Source organism: Camelus bactrianus, chromosome 34 (genome assembly GCF_048773025.1).
Source record: "Camelus bactrianus isolate YW-2024 breed Bactrian camel chromosome 34, ASM4877302v1, whole genome shotgun sequence".
NCBI classification, from domain to species: domain Eukaryota; kingdom Metazoa; phylum Chordata; class Mammalia; order Artiodactyla; family Camelidae; genus Camelus; species Camelus bactrianus.
In genome coordinates, this window is record NC_133572.1 from 4,820,662 (window position 1) to 4,838,520 (window position 17,859).

The following is a 17,859-nucleotide window of genomic DNA, read 5'->3' on the forward strand; positions in this document are numbered from 1 at the left end:
GAGTGTAAAAGCATCTGAGACCAAAACGTTTGAGAACCGCTACTCTAGTACAGAGAATGTTCCACTTACTCTAGATGAAGCAGCAGCGACATCCACACACAGAATTTACGATCTAGAATGGAGGCGATCTTGAAAGGGGGGTGAGGTGGAAGAAGGGAAGACCTAGAAAGGGGAACAGGGACCAGAATCTTGGAGGAAAAACCCCTCTAACTTACAGTTTTGCCCTGCCCTCAACCACCCATGTTGGGTGTCAGGTCTAAATGTTGAAAGTCACTAAACAAGAAGGAAACCATTTCAGCCGGCATCCAATACACTTTCGTATTATGCCTCAGTGCTGGGCTGGGGGACCCCGGGTGGACAATAGAGTGGGTGGCGCCCATGGCCCTAAGACCGCTGCGGTCCGTCTAAATGCACGACACCTGTCTTCTGCTCCATCTACCAGCCATCGCTGTGTTCATGCCCCGCCAGGGGCACTGCATCCAGTCTCCCCCCTCTGCATTGGCAGGCTCACAGCAGCACTTCCTAAGGACTGGGGAAGGAGTCCTTCCGTGCTCACCTTCACCCCCGATTCAAAGAAGACACTTCCAGCAGCTTTCTTCCTTCCCTGTGTCCCTGGTTCCCACACTTTGCTCTCTCCTGCTCTCACACTTTGTGAGCTGGAGCTGCCGCCCAGAAGTCCAAGTGCCCAACCCACCGCCCAACACGTCTGCGAGTGAGAGGGGCGCGGGACTGGGAGTGGGATGGCCACGCTTTGGCACGACGTGCTTTCAGAGGGACGAATCCTCGGGGTCCTGGCACTGGAGGAAGGACGACCTGGGGTTGGAGGGCCCGAGCAGCCCCTGACTGCCGGCGGCAGTTGTGGTAGCATGCGACGTCTCAGTGGACGGTTCGGCGAGCGCTCCCCGAGCCCCGTTGGCGGCCAAGGTCCTGTCCCGGAGCGGAGTGCTGAGGCCGCGCAGGGTGTTGCGGAAACCCTCGGCGCTGAAGTAGTACACCAGCGGATCGAGCACGCAGTTGGCGCCGGCCAGCAGCACCAGCACCATGAGCACCCGGCGCACCCGGCTGCGGGCCTCTGGGCTGGCCAGCACCACGTGGCCGCGCAGCAGCCCGTAGACGGCCAGCGTGGCGTTGTAGGGCACGAAGCACAGCAGGAAGATGACCAGGTTGGCCAGCAGGAGGCGCACCGTCTTCCGCCGCCGCCGGCTCTGCGTGGCGTCGGGCCGCGCCAGCGTCCAGAAGACGCGGCCCGACGAGTAGACGACGGCCGCCAGGGGCAGCAGGAAGCCCAGCGCCTCGGCCAGCAGCACGAGCGGCAGCAGCTTGCCCTTCCACAGCTCGTCGCTGAAGCTCTCGAAGCACAGGCGCACAGAATGGTCGTCGCGGGTGCAGGACGAGGGCCGGTGCACGAGGACGGTGGGCACGGCGAACACCAGGATGAGCGCCCAGACCCCCAGGCAGAGCAGCCGCGCCACGCGGGGCCGCCGCAGGTGGCGCAGCCGCAGCGGGTGCACGATGGCGGCGTAGCGGTCCACGTTGATGAGGGTCAGGAAGATGCAGCTGCCGTACATGTTCATCTGGAAGACGGCCCCAGCTAACTGGCACAGGAGTTCTGAGAAGGGCCAGTAGTGCCGCGCGTAGTACGAGAGGCGCAAGGGCAGCGAGAGGGTGAAGAGCAGGTCACTGGCCGCCAGGTTGCACATGTACACGCTCACCACCGAGTGCACGCGCAGCGCGCGCAGGAAGACCCAGAGGGCCAGCGCGTTGAGGGGGAGCCCTGCGGCCAGCACCACGCTGTAGACCACCAAGTGCAGGTGGTGGATGGGCTGGTGGTCCGGGCACTTGTTAACAGAGTCATTGATAGAAGTGTTGGCTAAGGAGTTGGCCAGCATCGTGCCAAAGTGCGAGGAGGAGCTAGGCTGGGGGCATCATGGGGCGCACCAGCGTCCTGTCCAGGCGTTCATCTCCATTCTCCAGGGCGGGGGCCTGGAGGCTGCGCAGAGACAGTCCCAGAGCAAGCAGACGCAGGGCATGGGAGTGTGGGCTGTGGCTGCAGGGCAGACGGCCTCCAGGAGTGGGATGCCTTTGGTCACAGCTTCATGGGCAATGGAGACCTGGAATAGGAGGGAAGCCGAAAGTCAGGATTGTACAAGGAAGGGCCGAAGACACAAATGTTTATCTAGCTGAACTGGCTGGCCTCCTGAGTCTTTTCTCAGCCTCGTATCTTTCCCCCGCCTTCCTTCTGGCTTTTCTGCCAAAGGGCTGTACGGCCCAGTGTTAAATGCCCAGGCCCTGGAATCAGATTGCCTAGGTTTAAATCCGGGTTTTGACAACTCGCCTAGCGTTTGTCCTCAGAAAAGTGACTTAATCTCTCTGCCCCTTGCTTTCCTTACCTGGAGAAAAAAAAAAGAAGAGGGGTCCCTACTTCATGAGGTCCTTAGATTAAATTAGATAATATACGTTAAGTGCTTAGGTTGCTGTTATTATCTGTTAATATCTCTCCCTCCCTTTTTCTTTCTTCTGCAAATGCTTCCTGGGACTTTAGAAGGTTCCAGGCATGTTCACAGCCGTGAACAATATAAAGACCTTGCCCCACCTACTTTCCATTCCATTGAAGGGAGCCAGGTAATAAAGCACAGTGAAACAGGTGTTACGTCAGGCGGTGACAGCAGCTCCCCTGGCACCAGCCTGCTCTGCTGGCTCCCCATTATCTAAAGAATAAAGTTCAAATTCCTGAGTACAGGACAGAATCCCAGCCTCCCCTCCACCACTGCTCCTGTGTGGCTGGGTTTGTGGTCAGAGGGACCTGGGTTCAGCTGTATTGTTTGACCTCTCTAACTCTCAGTTTCTTCAGCTGTAAAATGGAGATGAGATATAACAGGGCTTCCATGGGCTGATCACACACACAGCACAGTCCTGCCAAGCCCTGACCGTTGAATGAGAGAGTCTGACGCAGGTGCTTTGCAGATGGGATTCTGTGATGGGAGGAGGTGGTGGTTTAGTAGTGAGGTATCATGAGCACCAAGGAGACTGCTGGAGAGAGCAGACGACAGCCACTGCCGTCCTCAGGCAAAAGCTGGCAGCAAAGGATGTGGCCAAGAGGGAAAGCAGCCAGAAGACAGCCCTTGGTCTCAGGATCCCAACTTCCGTAATGCCTTATATAAGGTCACACAAGCCACCATCCATCGCGACCTCCAGATGCCATCTATTTTGTGTGTGAAAAAATATACATAACTTAAAATTTACCATTCTAAATAACTTTAAGTGTATGATTCAGTGACATTACGTACAATCGCAATGTTGTGTAACCATTGTCACTGGTTCCAGAAGTTTTGCATCATCCCAAACAACAACTCTATACCCATTAAAGAATAACTGGGGAGGAGTGTATAGGTCAGTAGTAGAGTGCATGCCTAGCATGCACGACGTCCTGGGTTCAGTCCCCAGTACCACCATAAAAAAAAAATCTAGCAGCTGTGATGGCCAAGTGGTTAGAGAGTTGGAATCAAAAAACAAAAATTTAATTACCTCCTCCCACAAAACAAAACAAAACAAAACAAAACAAAAATAACTTCCCCTCCCCGCCCATAACCTCCATTCTAGTTTCTGCCTCTGTGGATTTCCTGTTCTAGAGAGCTTATCTGAGTGGAACTATGTAATACCTGTCCTTTTCTGTCTGGCTTATTTCACTTAGCATAAAGTTTTCAAGTTCATCCATGTTGTAGCTTGTATCAGAATTATAGTCTTTTTTAGGGCTTAATAATATATTCCTATATATACACCATTTTTTGTTCATCCAATCATCTGTCCACGGTTACTTGGGTTTTTCTACTTTTTGGCTATTGGGAATAATGCTGTGAACATGGGTGTCCATGTGCCATCTTAGAGGCAGAAGTTGTCCGGAGACCCTGAGCCGTTATCCCAAGATACTGAACGTACTCCTTCAAAAGGAACTGCTTAAACCCTTACATGGAACCAAGTTGTCAACCTGACTATAACAAGCCTTGTTGTCATTCATGCCTTTGTTTTCCCTCCAACTCCATGACTCCAGCAGTTTAAGACTTGGGAGAAGCAGAGTACAACAGTTAAAGGGAATGAAGAAACATTTCCTCCACAAAATACCAATTTCAACAACGAGCATCATGCTAGATGGGGCTTATGCTTGCTGAAAAGGAGCACCAGCCTCTTTTCCTGACTCACGCCCACCTCCCATGCTCCTTTGCTCCAGTCACGCCACACTAGTGATAATTTTGCACCTACCTTATGTTTTCAGGACTCTGCCTTTGCACGTGCTGTTACTTCAACTTGGAATTCTCTAAGTGGCAAACTCAGTCATTTCTTGGGACTCTGCGATGCCTTTCCTGACTCCCTCCCTTCCCACCAGGCAGGTGCAGTCCCCTCACCGGCGCTTTCCTGGCACTTTGTTGCCATCTGTGCTGTGATTGGCTGCTCTCCGTCTGCCCCTCCCGCTAGACGGTGAGCTCCCTGCGGGAGGGTCTGCGGACTGTGACTTGTTCATCTTCATAGCCCCAGCCCCTCCCTCAATAAATGTTGAGTAAAAAATAGTAGCTGCCATTTACTGATCACTCACCGTCTCCCAGGGTGTTTCATGTGCGCCAGCTCAGATCCTTCCGATAGCCCTTCCAGGTAGGTGTTTCTCCTGATTTTCACTTGAGCTCAGCCAGTGAGGAGTGAAGTCAGGACTCAAACCCAGGACGTCCCGACTCCAAAGTCCAAGCTGCTTCCAACAAGAGTGGGTGGGTGGCTGTGAGCTGGATGTGGTTCCGAGCACCTAGCTTTTACAGCTGCCTGTGTGAAATCTGTGCCCAGAGGTGAACTGTTTTACTTCCTCCTTTGTCCAATTCAGACATATACTTTTAATAACCTACTTTCTTCTTTATCCCTGGTCACACAGACTCATCTCCCTTTCACACACACACAGATATGCCCCCCCTGAGGATTTCCCCTTCCTGTCGAAGCCCTCACTTTGCTGCTGTGAACTCCTCAGTTTGTGTCACGTGTATTTGTTCTGTTTCCTGAACTAGATGGTAAGGTCCTGGTGTGGGGGCCACACCTTCCACTGCTTTACTTCTAAATTCACTTCAGTCTCTACTCAGCTGGCCCTTGTGAGATCCACTAGCTGACTGGCAGGAGACCGCCCTCCCCCCATGTCTGCCCAGCCTGTAATCCAGTTATATTTCTTGTATTACTCCAGTCAGCGAGCCACTTTTTTTTTGTTGTTGAGCAAAAGTGTATTTATTTAGAGAGGTAGGGGGGCGTTAAAGTAAAGGCAAATACACACTCTATAGGCAGAATGCGGGCCATCTCGGAAGGCAAGAGAGAGAGCCTGTGAACCACCTCCTCTCACACTCCTGACCATCTTGCCCACACGTATAACTCAGTGAAAGGCTGTGTCCCTTTTAAAAGGCTTGTTTGGGAACAGCATGCATTAAAATTTCAAGAAGAGTTTACTCCATGATTACAGTAACCCTTACCATTCTGAACCTTTACTTGGAGAATCAATAGCGTCTTGCAACTAGGGGCACATAGTGGACACTGACTGAGTGAATGACTAATTAATTTCCAAGAATCCCAAGTCTTTCCTCAACAAAGTTACACTGTTAAACCGGCCAAAACGTATTAGGTGCGCCTACTTGAAGGCAGAGAGCTAGGAATCCTTCCGGAGAGCAAAAGGTGATACTTCATTACTCCATTCCAAAGGGGAGAAGCCCTCGGGCTTATTTGTCAAAAAACCACCCCTTTACCACAGACTCGCACAGAATGGCCCAAGCTGAGTGTTGAGAGCTGCCAGGCCCCTGCCCTGGTCCCCACCCCAACCGCTTGCTTCCCTAGGCTGCCCGTCAGTGGAGCTGAATGGGCACAGTGCCAGGCCAGATGGCAAAAATGGGAAAAACTGCCAAAAAGGAGGCAAACAGGAAATGGAAGGAGGGCTCAAGGCATGGGGGAGGGGCAGCACAGCCCTCCCCTCAATCCTGCCTCGAGCAAGAGGTCAGGTTGTCTGGGGTGTAAAGCGGAGAAAAGCAGGGACTTCATCTCACTGGGGAGAAGGAGGGACGAGAGGCCCACACAGGCCCAGTAACCTGAGCACGCCCGGATGTGGCCACGTGCGCACGCCACTGCACACGTGCGAGTGCAAGGCCACACCAGGGGCCGGTACCCCCTCGGGGTGCGTACGCAAGATCCCTGGTCACTTGCAGTCCGACACGTCCACATGGCCTATAGCACATGTGTGTGCACAGAGGCGCAGACGGCGGGGCCAGGAGAGGAAGGGCAGACACAGCCCCCATCTTAGGGGCAATATCCTTGGGCTGACAGACAGACAGCTTCAGGAGCACATATGTATGCAGATGCCCAAAGACAGACCCCAGTCTCATGGCCCCAAGGCCCCGGAAACTGCCCCTTCCACATCCTGGCCCCCTACACCACGCACACACCAGTGGGTGTGTGGCCATTTTCCTCCACCCGGTGTCTCTGTCCTTCAGCGTCCCACGTGTACACCTGGGGCCCATTCCTTATGTCCTCGGGGCGTCTGGGACCTGTCCCAATACTTTCTGAGCTGGGCTGGGCACCAACTTTGCTGAGATAAGTCAGAGGGGCAGGGCTCTTCTCTGCACTGGCCGGAAGTGAGAAGGAGAGTATAAATGTGGGCAGGAGACTGGATCATCATCTTTCCCTCCCTCTCCTCCCACAACCAGCCCGTGGTATCCACCCTTCTGGCACCTGACCAACAGTGCAAAGGGGAGCCTGACAGAAAGGGATGGGCGATTTGGGACAGTACTGGAGGCCAGGAGGGGAGGAAGACACCTCCTGTCCACCTTCATCCTATCTGCCACCCTCTCCATGTGCTGCCCCCCGACCCCCACCGCACATTCACCAAAGACCTTGCTGTCTTCACCCCCTCTTCATAGGAATCCATAGCCTTCGGAAGTTGGAAAAGCAGGAATCTCAGGTCTCATACTCCTAGCCTCAGAAGATCGGCTCTAGAATAGCTCCAGCCTCCTTTTAGATTCTGGCGGCCAGGAGCTGGTTAGCGTGCCCCCACCTCCACCCCCACCCCCACCCCACACAGCATGCGCTCCGGCAGCGACAAGAGGAAGCACCTGGACCCACAGACACGTGTAATTAAGTGTCTGGGAGGGAGTTCGGACTCCCCAAACTGATTCAAACTGTGCTGAGCCTCTAGCAGAAGTTTAATGCAGTCTAAAATGAAGGCTTTGTGAAAAGCTCTGTCCAGGGCTGCTCTGGGGACACAGATGAATCCCGCCCATTACCTCGTCCCGGCTCTGTCGGATGGAGATAGTACGAGGTCACTGGGGTGAGTGGATGGCCTACCTCCTGCCCTAAGAGTCATGTTCTTCCCCGCACACGTGTCCTATCTTCTCTCCAACCCCACTCCCCCTGGTCCAGTCCTGCCCTGCTTTCTCCAGCCCAGATTCCTGCTACAGCCTCCCCTCACCTTTCCAACATCATCCTCGGGTCTTCTCACCTCAACTCTCCAGATAATTTTTCTGGAAAAGGAAGAAAGCAAAGACGACTTACAGCTCAATAGTCAGTTTCCTCAGTGTGTGGATGTCACATCTCCACCTGCTCACGTCCTTCCGCCCTGCTTTTGGGAGCTGGAAAACCAGGGCACAAAACCCCAGCCAAGAGAGACGCTCAGCTGGGGTGGGCCCTCACAGCTCTGTGCGCTGGGTGGTCCTTGCTTTGGGACTGGGCTGGGTCCCGCTGCCTCAGAGAAACCTCCTGGAGACTTTAGCCTTGTGGCCCTTGCCCTGACCCCAGGCGGCACTGAGTGTGCTCCATGCACCAGCCCTCATGCCTCTGCTGTCCTCTTCCCCCTGGGCTGGGCATGCAGGCTTCTGAGCTGTGGGGGCATCAGACAGAGGTAGATGGGGCTGGGCTCTGGGGGCTCTGGGTGGCCAGGGAATGAGGCTTGAGGGTTAAATTTCTGCTTTCCCTAAGTCCTTGCCTCCATCTCCTCTTTGGCTACAACTGTATCTCACCCCGAAGGGACTTAAGACCCACAAGTGGGAGGTCCCCTTCCTGTCAGAGAGGCCCCCACAATCACAGCGAAGGGGAGGACAGTTGGGAAGGATGGCTGTAAGGGCACTTCCGTGCCTTGAACCCTCCTGGAGTTTAATCAGATCAGTTCATTGTCATCCAGCAGAGGCCCGGCCCGGGGTGAGCGGGTGTGGGGGATCATCTCATCTGAGAGTGGGAAAGGGCTGGAAACCATCCCCAGAGGGCCCTCCTCTGTGGCCCAGGAACCAGGGTTCAGTGAGACTGTAGGGGCCTAATGCGTGAAGGGGAGGTTGGGGCCTCCAGGACCTGACAGGCCCCAGTGTGGGGGCTTCAAGCTCCAGGGCGCACCCTCTGTCTGAGCAGCTCTGCCTGCCCCAGGCCATCCCTTTGAGCGTTTTACTCTATTCAAAAAGGTTTCCCAGGGCCCAAGGCCCACTCTCGGCTCCACCCCATCCCATGGCCCCCATTTCTAAAGGAGGGGTGCTGCCCCTTGTTTCCCCCCGTGAGGTGCAACCCCACCAGGGACACCCAGTACCTGTGCTCGCTGTGGCTCTGTGCTGCCCCAAGCCAGCTTCCGCTGCCTGCTCTGGGCTGGGCCGGGCTGGTAGGACCTGCTCTGGGGTGAGTGGAACACACCCACTTCAGCAGATCTGGGCAGATCCCAGCTCCCTGCACTCACCCAACCCCACACGGGGCAGGGAGAGAGAGAAGAGGAAGCAGTGCCGAGTAGCCACTGCAGCCTGGCCAGGGGAAAAGCACTTGATTTGCCCCAACTCTAGTTGACTAATGATTCCCCCAACTCATAGCTCAAAACTCCCTGCAGCTTCCGGGAAGCCAGCTGACACACCCAACCACTGATGCCAGAAGACTAACCCACCAGCCTCTCATTCTCCTCCCCAGTTCCCCTTGGCTGTCTGTCTCTCTTGGGTTCCAGCAGGCGGTTTTGCTCTTAGGACGTATGACTTATCCCTCCCTTTATGGGTGTGTATGGTTGTATGTGGGCAAGTGGCGGGAAGCAGGGCTCAGACGACAGCCCCTTGCCCCTGTACTCTGGGCTAAACCCTTTGTCCTCCGTAACAGCAGGGCCAGGCATGTTGTCTGTGCTCAGAACAAGAAAACAAACTTTGAACAGTAGGTGAGAAAGGACGTGGTGGTTGACTAAAAATGGGAGACGCTCACGTGAACCGGTTTCCCTTTTACAGGGCTTCTCAGAGCCTTCAACGTGCCATTTAAAGGTTGACTGTGTGTTGATAATTGAAGCTGCGTGAAGGGTGCCTGGGGGTGTATCGTACTAGTCTATGTTTGTGCATGTTTGAACTTTTCCATAATAAACGTTTTCTTTTAAATGCTGTATGGTTTCCCACACATGTGTGTCCCCAGAACATGTTTTGGGAGATCCCAGACTATTAAAGGTTGACGCTGGAGTCACACCTCCCGCATGGTGTCCAAATGCAGCTCCCCCCACCTTCAGACCATAGGGCCCATTACTGGACATCAAAGCAAGGGTTTCCTGAACTCCAGCCCCCGTTGTTTCCTCCCTCCTAAAAAGTGCAAGTTCTGCCCTACAGCCCTGGGGTTGGTCCCCCTGGACATGATCTCATTCGGATTATCCTCCAGAGGGACGATCCTACACTTGCATTTGAGGTCACTGGACTCAGGAATTCAGAAATGAAGACACATACGTCCTCATGGCCACATGGTCCCCAAGACACTGGCTGTGACCTTCTTCAATCCAACTCTATGATTTCTTTACGGCTTCTCCTCCTGGCAGAGGGCTGCTTCCCTGAGTACCATTCCCATGGTTCCCTCACCTGCAGATTGATCCATAAACCCAGGGGTGGGAAGGTTGAATCCTATGGGGCAGGGTGGCAGGGTAGCAGGGCTGAGGGTGGGATCTTAACCAAAACAGGCCACACAGGTTGAAAATAAACACTTTATGTAAAGACATCCTTTAAGATGGGTGGCGTCCCCATCATGGTCTTCTCTGGGACTGCTGATCCAACCCAAGGGAAGCATGAATTGGAGCCAGATAAGAGACCCATAAGGGGCAGCCTGGGATTTAAAAGCAATGGAGAATGTGGAAAGGTGGGGCTGGGGTGGGGACAGGATGGAGACCAGCTCATCCGGCTTGGCTTAGAGTCAAAGTGCTAAACTCCTGGCTCCATCGAAGCACGAGGTCCTCGCTTTTGGCCTGGGTCAGGACCGTGTACGTCTCGTTCTGCAGACATCTCATGCGGGACACCTACGAGGGGATTGGGTGCACACAGCCCACGTCAGGGAGCCAGGAGCCAGAGATGCCGTGGTGGGCAGGTGTCAGAAGTCCAAGAACCCAAGGCAGGCACGTGTGGGCAAAGGGAGGAGAGAGGAGGAAATTCAGGTATGGGTTTTTAAAGCGCCAAGAGACACCGCATAACCCAAACCCCATCCTTTCAGAAATGAGGCTGGAGAGGAAGTGATTTTGCCCAGATGACTTGGTGAGTAAGAGCAGGCCAGACTGAGGCCTCAAATCTGACACCTAACCAGGCAGGGGGTTTTCCCACCTGGCACCCTCCCTCCCTCCCTCCCAGAGCCCTCAGCCTAGGAGGGATGCTCACCCCCAAATTGGAGGAGTGGGAACAGAGCTCCAAGGAGGCCTCTACCCAGAGGGTCACCCTCCCTCCATACCCCTACTGCTCAGACACCACGGGGGGCTCAGAAGAGTCCCGCCCACCCCTGGAAACCAACTGAGGGGTGGGTCGGGGAGGGCAGCGTGAGGAGCTCACCTTCCGGTCCCGGTTTCTCATCATACACTGCTGGCTTTTGAAGGCACAGTAGTTAGGGTACTGCACGTATTCTGTGTCACAAATCTAAGCCAGGAGCCAAGGATGGGAGGTGGGAGATATTAGAAGCCTCACAAGACACCAGCTCTCTGGAGCATGCCCACCATGGCAGAACCAGGACAGGGGTATGGCCTCGGATAACCAGACCCCCCACGGCACCTGGGGTGTCCCCTCTGCCCTTCCCATCCCACCCTCAGTCACAGTTCAGCTGCTGGGAAGAAGCCAGGAGCTGGAGATGAGAAGGGGCTGCCCTGCTGGTCAGCTTTCTGGGAATGAGGACCGGGGACGGTGGCACTAAGGACCCAGGGCCCGGGAAGGTGCCCAATAGTGGTCCCATCACAGGGAGCCTCCTGGTGATGGTTTAGTATGACCTTGAGGGAGTCACTTCCCTCTGAGGATGTCGCTCCCCATCTGTAACTCCAGGGGAGCGGCTGAGATGGACCAAGACCCCTTCCAGGTCTAGGGACCCAGGGAGAAGAGCTGGGCAAAAGCCCCTCAGCTCAGCTAAAAGCCCTTTCTCAAGGTGCCCCTACTTTTCCTAGCCGTGATTTTTCCGGCTGAGCCAGAGAAGGGAGAGCCTGGCTCTCAGCCAGGACAGGTAGTTCCACAGGGGAGGTAACTCCCCTGATTCCACCTAGAGGGAAAGCCCTGGAAGATTCTGGAAGGAGCCTCCAGATGGAGGCAGGGAAGCCTGAGATCAGGACCAGTTGCCCCTCAGGCATCACTCACTGTTTGCTGTGGAGATGAGGCCCCGCCCCCGCAGGTAGAGGGCAAACTGGGACCAGAAACTGTCTCCTGCCCCCTAGTCCTGGCCCCACCCAGCCCTCCGATTCCCACTCCTTTGCTAAATACAATCCTGCTCTACTGAGGGGTTGGGGTGGGGGGTCCACTGGAGACAGGCAGGAGGCTCCGCAAGGACTTGTTCTCAGAAGCCAGGGGCCCAAACCGCCTTCCACACCCTAGGGCTCCCAGGAGCAGGTAACCAGAGGCACCAGGGTGAGCAGGTGGGGCTGAGCTCTGGGGAAAGCTCTGACCCTGGTGGGGAAGTCCCCGTCCTGGAAGCTGAGGAACTCAGTCTGGAGCCAGCTGGCGACTCGACTGTCTTCGCAGCCCTTGGTGGCCAGCCGGGCACACCAGAAGTCCATGCGCAGCCCACCATATAACTCCAGCCCGTAAAAGCGGCCTGATTTTGCGGTCCCCACCTGTGGCACAGGGGATAGGGGAGAGGTGCGTGTTCCGGCCCTCCTGCTGCCCCATCCTGCCTGGAGCCTACTCCCTCCCCCAGCCGCAGGCTGCCGCATGAGGTACCTGGGTGCCAATGGACATGCTCTGGGACGTGAGCAGGGGGCTGATGAAGGGCGTCTTGTGGGAGATGTCACACTGCTGCCGCTGCAGGTTGGCCTCTGAGTGGCACTGCTCCAGTTTCAGGGAGCAGAAGTCACAGAGGGTACACGTAGCTATGTGTCGCCGCCCAAGGTTGTCACAGACCTGAGGACAAGTGCGGTTGAGAGACTGAGGCTGAGGCCCTCCCAGGCCTCCGCCTTCCAGAGCCGCCCCGCAGAACGTCTCCACATTAAGGCTCTTCCAGAAGCTCCTCTGACTTTTCTCTCCTCCTCCCACCCCAGCCAGAGTCCTCAAGGACCTCACATCAGCTCTCTATTTCTTCCTTTTCCTGGATGATTTATCTTCTCCCAGGTAATCTTCATCACCTTGCCGGTGACACCCAAACCTTTAGCATCAGTTCTGACCTCTTTTGCAAGCTCCAAATCCCCATGGCCAGGTGCCCAACAGTTGTCTGACGTAGCCTATCTGAAAAAGACTCATAAGCCGCTCTCTCTCTCTGCTAATGATAATGCTAATATTTGCAAACAGCTGGCAGGCACAGTGCTGCACACCATGGCAAGAAAGATCGTCATCTCACTTACAACCCTAGACTAGCTTAGGTACTAATCATGTGTCCGTTTGACTCACGAAGAAACTGAGGCTCGGTGAGGCTGAGAAACTTGCTCAGATACACGTCTAAGACACAGTGGAGGTGGGACATTGCTCCAGGTGCTTCCAAGTCCAAAACCTGTATGTTCCCTGAGAACCTAGGGGAAGACACTCTTCAACGTGGAGCCGTGCATCTCTCGGCCAGACTCTCCGGCCCGATCTGGTTTCTGCAACCTTCCCAGGAGGGAAAGCCACGGGCACAAACCTCTTCCGCTGCCTTGTTTGCTCCTCACAACAGCACTCGGGGGTCGGGGGAGGCATCACCACATCCCTAACCGAACATCATTAAATTCCCTTTTCCTACCAAATTAAATACAAATGCTTCAGGCTACCATTCGTGATTTTTCATATGATGACCCTTACTATCACTTTGACTCCATCTCCAGGTAAAACAGGGTTCTTGCTGCTCCCTTAAGCAAGCCAAGGGCGGGAGCGGTAAGCTCATTATTCTTGGTCCTGCATGAAATCTCTCCTTTTTCTCACCACAGAGTCTTTGCACGTACTGGTCCTTCTAGCAGGAACCTCTTACCAACCCCTCCTTTGGCCTGGTTAACTTCTTTTATCTTCAGATCTCAGTTTAAACATCAGTTCCTCTAGGAGGCATTCTGCTGTCCTGCCAAACACCACATCTGTGCTCCCCAGATGCTCTCTGCCCTTTGTCCTTAGTCATGTGTTGATCTTGTCACCCTGTTCTACCTGTTTCTGCGTCTGTCTCCCCACTAGACTCCAAGAGGACAGGGGACTGGCCCTGTTGTGCTCACTGCTAACGTCTCAGAGACCTAAGCACAGAGCTGCTCATGTCTCAGACACTGAGCCCAGTCAGTATCTGTTGAACAGTGGATGAATGGATGGCGTACTAGCTCTCAGCAAACGCTTGCTAACGTTACCGTTTGAAAATTTTTTTCAAAGTCCTGTTTCCAGGGAATGGGACTTGCTGGGTGCTTAGGACACACAGAGCTGGGATCTCTCTACAGGTCCCTGGAATGAGCTCTATGACCCCTCTAGAGAGGAGAGCTGCATCTAAGGTAAAGCCACGCACTGAAGACAGTGAACTAGCTCAGGCCTAACAACTAGAAGCCGAAGAATGAATACTGGACTGGAGTCAATTCCAGACTTGGTCTCGAGCCTTCCTCCTTTAAGGGGAGCTGGAGATGTCCTTCCAAAGAAGGGATTCTCACTCGGAGAGACTCTCTCCAGCGATGCCTCGTGCTTTCCGTGGCCCCGCCCGTCCCCCACTCCTGAGGTCCAGTACAGTGCCAGGCCCAGAGGATGTCCCATGAGCCTGGACCCGTTAAACAGCATAGTGGGCCTACCGACTTCCCGAAACCAAGGATCTCATCCTCCAGGTGCTGCCAGGCCCTGGCTGTGGGGGTTATGATGCAGGTGTTCTCCACAATCGAATAGCACAGTGTCAGCAAGGCCTCCACGTGGGGCAGCTGCAGGAGGCTGCAGGGACACACGCCGGCTGCGGGAATGGTCCAGACAACCACATCCACTCCCCACCCCCTTCAGCATCTAGTCCTAGTCACACACGTTCCACATGCTGCATGGGGCCTTAGAGGCCTCCGGACCAACTGCCTCCTTTTAGAAAAGGGGAACTGACACCCAGAAAGGGAAGTGAAAGTTGCAGTGCTAATCAGGCCCAGAGACCAGACCAGAACGCAAGCCTGGCAGCTCTAGGTTCCACTGTATCACTGCGAGAAAGGATGTCTAGGGCAGTGCTGAAGCCAGCGAGGGCCACAGAACAGGCGAGGCGGGGACTTGCTGCAGCCAGGCAGATCTGGGTGGGTCTGGAGGCTGAAGCTGGCCAAGTGGGCTTCTCCTTCCCAAAGAAGACAACAGGGAGGGCTGGGCTGGTGTGTGTGGACGGGAGGGGGGCAGTTCAGAACTTCCGGTACCTGCCGGTGCTTTGGGCTTTCCGAATGTTATCCTCCTCATAGATATCATTCATTTCATCCATTTCCTGGACTGATTGGATGAGCTCCTGGAGGTTCTCCATCATCGTGGGGGTAGACTCCACTTCCCGCACCCGGGCAGTGAAGGAGAAAGGGTTGGAAGAGACAAATTCGGACTGGAGCTTGGACTCGGAGTCTGCCTGCAGCCCAGACCTTGCCTCCAGGGCCTCCTCTGTGCCCTGTCCTTCCTCCTGCTTCCCCTCCTCCTCCTGCTCCTCCTCCTGCTCCTCCTGCTCCTGCCCCTCCTCCTGCTTGTGCTCCTGCCCTTGTTCCTGCTTGTGCTCCTGCCCTTCGTCCTGGCTGCCCAGGGACAAGGAGGACTGCAGCAGCTCTTCCACGTTGTTGTTAAGTCGCTCTGGCCAGGGCTGGAAGACCTGTCGTTCTGTGCCTGCAGCAGGGTTTGAGAGGGACCGAGAGAGAGAAGGGAAAAGGCCGGTCAGGCTTCTGGCCCCAGTGGCTTTATTCGCAGAGGGATGCACGTAAACACAGAAACACTAATCACACACTCACTCAGTCAAGGATAAAAAACACGGAAAAGAATATGAACATCAAAATAAAAAAATATTACCCTGGTGATTGTGGTGGTGGTGGTGGTGATGGTGGTGTGTGCCCCCGTCCCACCTCCCTTACAAGTGCTCCTCTCCCCAACCCACTTCAAATTCCACCTTCTGTCCCGATCACTTAGGAAACACCACATATTCTAAACAGCTAGCAATCAATCCTTTCTGGAATGAAGATGTGAGCTTAGGAAAGTCCCAGAGGACTTCTAAATGCAGGAATGTTTGGGGGATCTAGGAATCAGAAAATATTCTGGGATAGGAAAGCCCCAACTTGTATTCATGAAAAGCAGGCTCCCCCTTACGTAAATAGCTGCCCACGGCTACCTCCTCGGGCTCAACATCCTCCCGGCTTCCCTCCCACTGACACCTTCAACCCTGGGCTCGGAGGAGGAGTAGCTGGTAGTCTTCCCGGGGCCCTGGGAAGGCCTCACCTGTGATGTGGGATGACATGGGGGAGGTCATCTTGGTAAGCGGCAGGTCAGGGGAAGTGTCTGCCTCCTTGAAAGTGTTAGGTGAGAGGATTGAGACTGGCTGGGAGCACCGGACTCTCTGCAAGGAGAGAAGGAAAGTGGGAATGCCTTTCCCAAGGGGCCGATTTCTGCTCCAGCTCATCCTCTGTCCATGTGCCTCATGTTTGCTCTCACAGTTCCTGGGCAGGAATGAGGGGACATGGCCCCTGGTGGAACCTGCTAGACCTGACAAGTGGTTGCCTTGCAAGATCAAAGTCCCATCTGGCCCACACTCTTGCCTTCAGTCTTTTGCATTTGACTCTGACTGAAATCACCACCCTGTTGGAAGAAAGGGAAGGGCTTATCTCTTCGCCTCTTCCCTACTTTTCTTGCAGTAACAGGATTGTTCTGGCAGTCTGAACGCCCAAGGTGAGACTGTACTTCTATATAATCAGGGTAAATGATGGCAAAGTGGCAGGAAAGGAGGAGCTAAGGATGGCCTGGGGCCCTTCCTCAACTCTTCACTGCTAGCCTCTCCGTAGGTCCTGGCCACGACATCCAGCCTTCGTCCTGGCCTCACCTTGGCATAGTAGACGTGGTTGGAGCAACGGTACTGAGTAAACTGGCAGAAGGATTCAAACCAGGAGGCGTAAGGGAGGTCCGAGCAGACAGCGCCTGGGGAAGGGCGGTGTGGAGGTGAACACACTGGGCAGGGCAGAGGGGACGTCCTCCCAGAGCGGGGCAGTGGGCTCCTGGGGTCTGCAGAGCGGAGCTGGCTCAGGGAAAGGAGCCAGCTATCCCCTTCCCCTGTGTCAGGTGAGCTCAGGGCTGGCCCTCCAGTCGGGCCCTCACCGTCGGGCACCAGGCCGTGGTTTTCATACTGGTCCAGCTGGACGAGGGTGGGGTTCCGGCAGCCGTGGGTGGCGCGGAGCCGGCAGGTGGTCTCCGCCTTCCAGGTTGGGGTCAGCAGCGCGAAGAAGCGCTCATACTCTGTGGTAGAGAGGGGGCTGCCCGGAGTGGAATCCTGGGCTGAGGCCGGTGCCAGAGGCAGGAGCAGCACTATGGGGCGGGAACGGACCACGGCTGGACCCGGCTCCGACACCCGCGGGGCCGGCCTGACCCAGCGGGAGAGTGGGGCGGGGACCCGGGGACCCGGTCGTCTGGCCGCCGAGGCCGCGGGTGAGGGTGAGGGGCCGGGGGTAGGGGGCCGTCTGCCCGCAGGGAAGGTGGGGAGGGGTCGGGAGCGGGGGCACCGGGCGCCCGGGGGAAAGCGGCTGAGACACTGTGACGGAGGGCTCCGGAGGCGGAGGACGCTCTCACCCTTCAGGAGTGAGAGCAGGGAGCCGGCGGCTAGCTGCCTCATGGCCCCGGAGGATCCGCCCGCGTTCCCGGGACCGAGCGGCCTCTAACGGGCCAAGTCAGGGGGTGCGAGGCCGCCCGACGTCACAAAGGGCGGGGCGGGCCGCGGAAACTGACGCGGCGGGGGCCCGGGCGGCGGGTGTCGCATTCCGCTCGAGAGGACAGGGGCGGCAGGTGACCACTGACTCGGTGCTTTCGATGGAGTGGGTCCTGCCTGCGTTGCTCTTCACCGTATTACCACTTCATCTCCCATAAAGTGGGTACTGTTACCCCTACTTTATAGACGAGAAAACCGAGTTCCGAGAAACCACCTGCCCAGGAAGGGGTGAGGCCTGGAAGCGAGGCAGGCGGTGATGGGGTGATGGGGCGATGGAACGTACTAAGGCAGTCGGGCTGCCTGGGTAAGAACTAGAGAGGAAGCCTCCAGGTAAGGAGCCGAAGGGGAAGCAAGAGCCAGTTCAGGCGCGGAGAAAATCAGCCGCGAGGACCGCTCAGCCTAAGGAAATGGTTTCCAAGTGGAGGTGAGCAAGACGACTCGTTGGCGTAGGGAAAAAATACTTGTTTTCTTGCTTAGTATTTAAAACAAGTCAGGCTAATACTTACTATAGTAATTCATGTGTAAAACAAACACACATTTATTGGGAATCAAGTGAAAGGTATTTTATGGAGAAAAGATACACAATCT

At 55.4% G+C, this 17,859-nt stretch overlaps 2 protein-coding genes across 16 annotated transcripts; both read right to left on the reverse strand.

Moving 5' to 3' along the window:
* Positions 1 to 486: 486 nt before the first annotated feature.
* LPAR5 (lysophosphatidic acid receptor 5) lies at positions 487 to 9,348 on the reverse strand. 11 transcript variants are annotated; one of them, XM_074357360.1, is made up of 4 exons: positions 8,576 to 9,348; positions 7,505 to 7,526; positions 4,589 to 4,817; positions 487 to 2,111 (listed from the first exon to the last, which is right to left on the reverse strand). In XM_074357360.1, the coding sequence occupies exon 4, from the start codon at positions 1,887 to 1,889 to the stop codon at positions 768 to 770; it is 1,122 nt and encodes a 373-aa protein (XP_074213461.1). In that variant the 5' UTR covers positions 1,890 to 2,111; positions 4,589 to 4,817; positions 7,505 to 7,526; positions 8,576 to 9,348; the 3' UTR covers positions 487 to 767. The 11 variants fall into 11 exon arrangements, with proteins under 11 accessions (XP_074213461.1, XP_074213458.1, XP_074213454.1 ...); XM_074357357.1 differs by having other exon boundaries at positions 4,589 to 4,735; positions 7,475 to 7,526; XM_074357353.1 differs by having other exon boundaries at positions 7,475 to 7,526.
* A 611-nt stretch (positions 9,349 to 9,959) lies between these two features.
* ACRBP (acrosin binding protein) lies at positions 9,960 to 17,639 on the reverse strand. 5 transcript variants are annotated; one of them, XM_074357323.1, is made up of 10 exons: positions 17,136 to 17,639; positions 16,668 to 16,874; positions 16,396 to 16,490; positions 15,798 to 15,915; positions 14,750 to 15,194; positions 14,165 to 14,297; positions 12,168 to 12,347; positions 11,894 to 12,061; positions 10,803 to 10,886; positions 9,960 to 10,282 (listed from the first exon to the last, which is right to left on the reverse strand). In XM_074357323.1, the coding sequence occupies exons 1-10, from the start codon at positions 17,176 to 17,178 to the stop codon at positions 10,160 to 10,162; spliced, it is 1,596 nt and encodes a 531-aa protein (XP_074213424.1). In that variant the 5' UTR covers positions 17,179 to 17,639; the 3' UTR covers positions 9,960 to 10,159. The 5 variants fall into 5 exon arrangements, with proteins under 5 accessions (XP_074213424.1, XP_074213420.1, XP_074213422.1 ...); XM_074357319.1 differs by having other exon boundaries at positions 16,668 to 17,639; XM_074357321.1 differs by lacking the exon at positions 11,894 to 12,061 and having other exon boundaries at positions 16,668 to 17,639.
* Between the last annotated feature and the right edge of the window lie 220 nt (positions 17,640 to 17,859).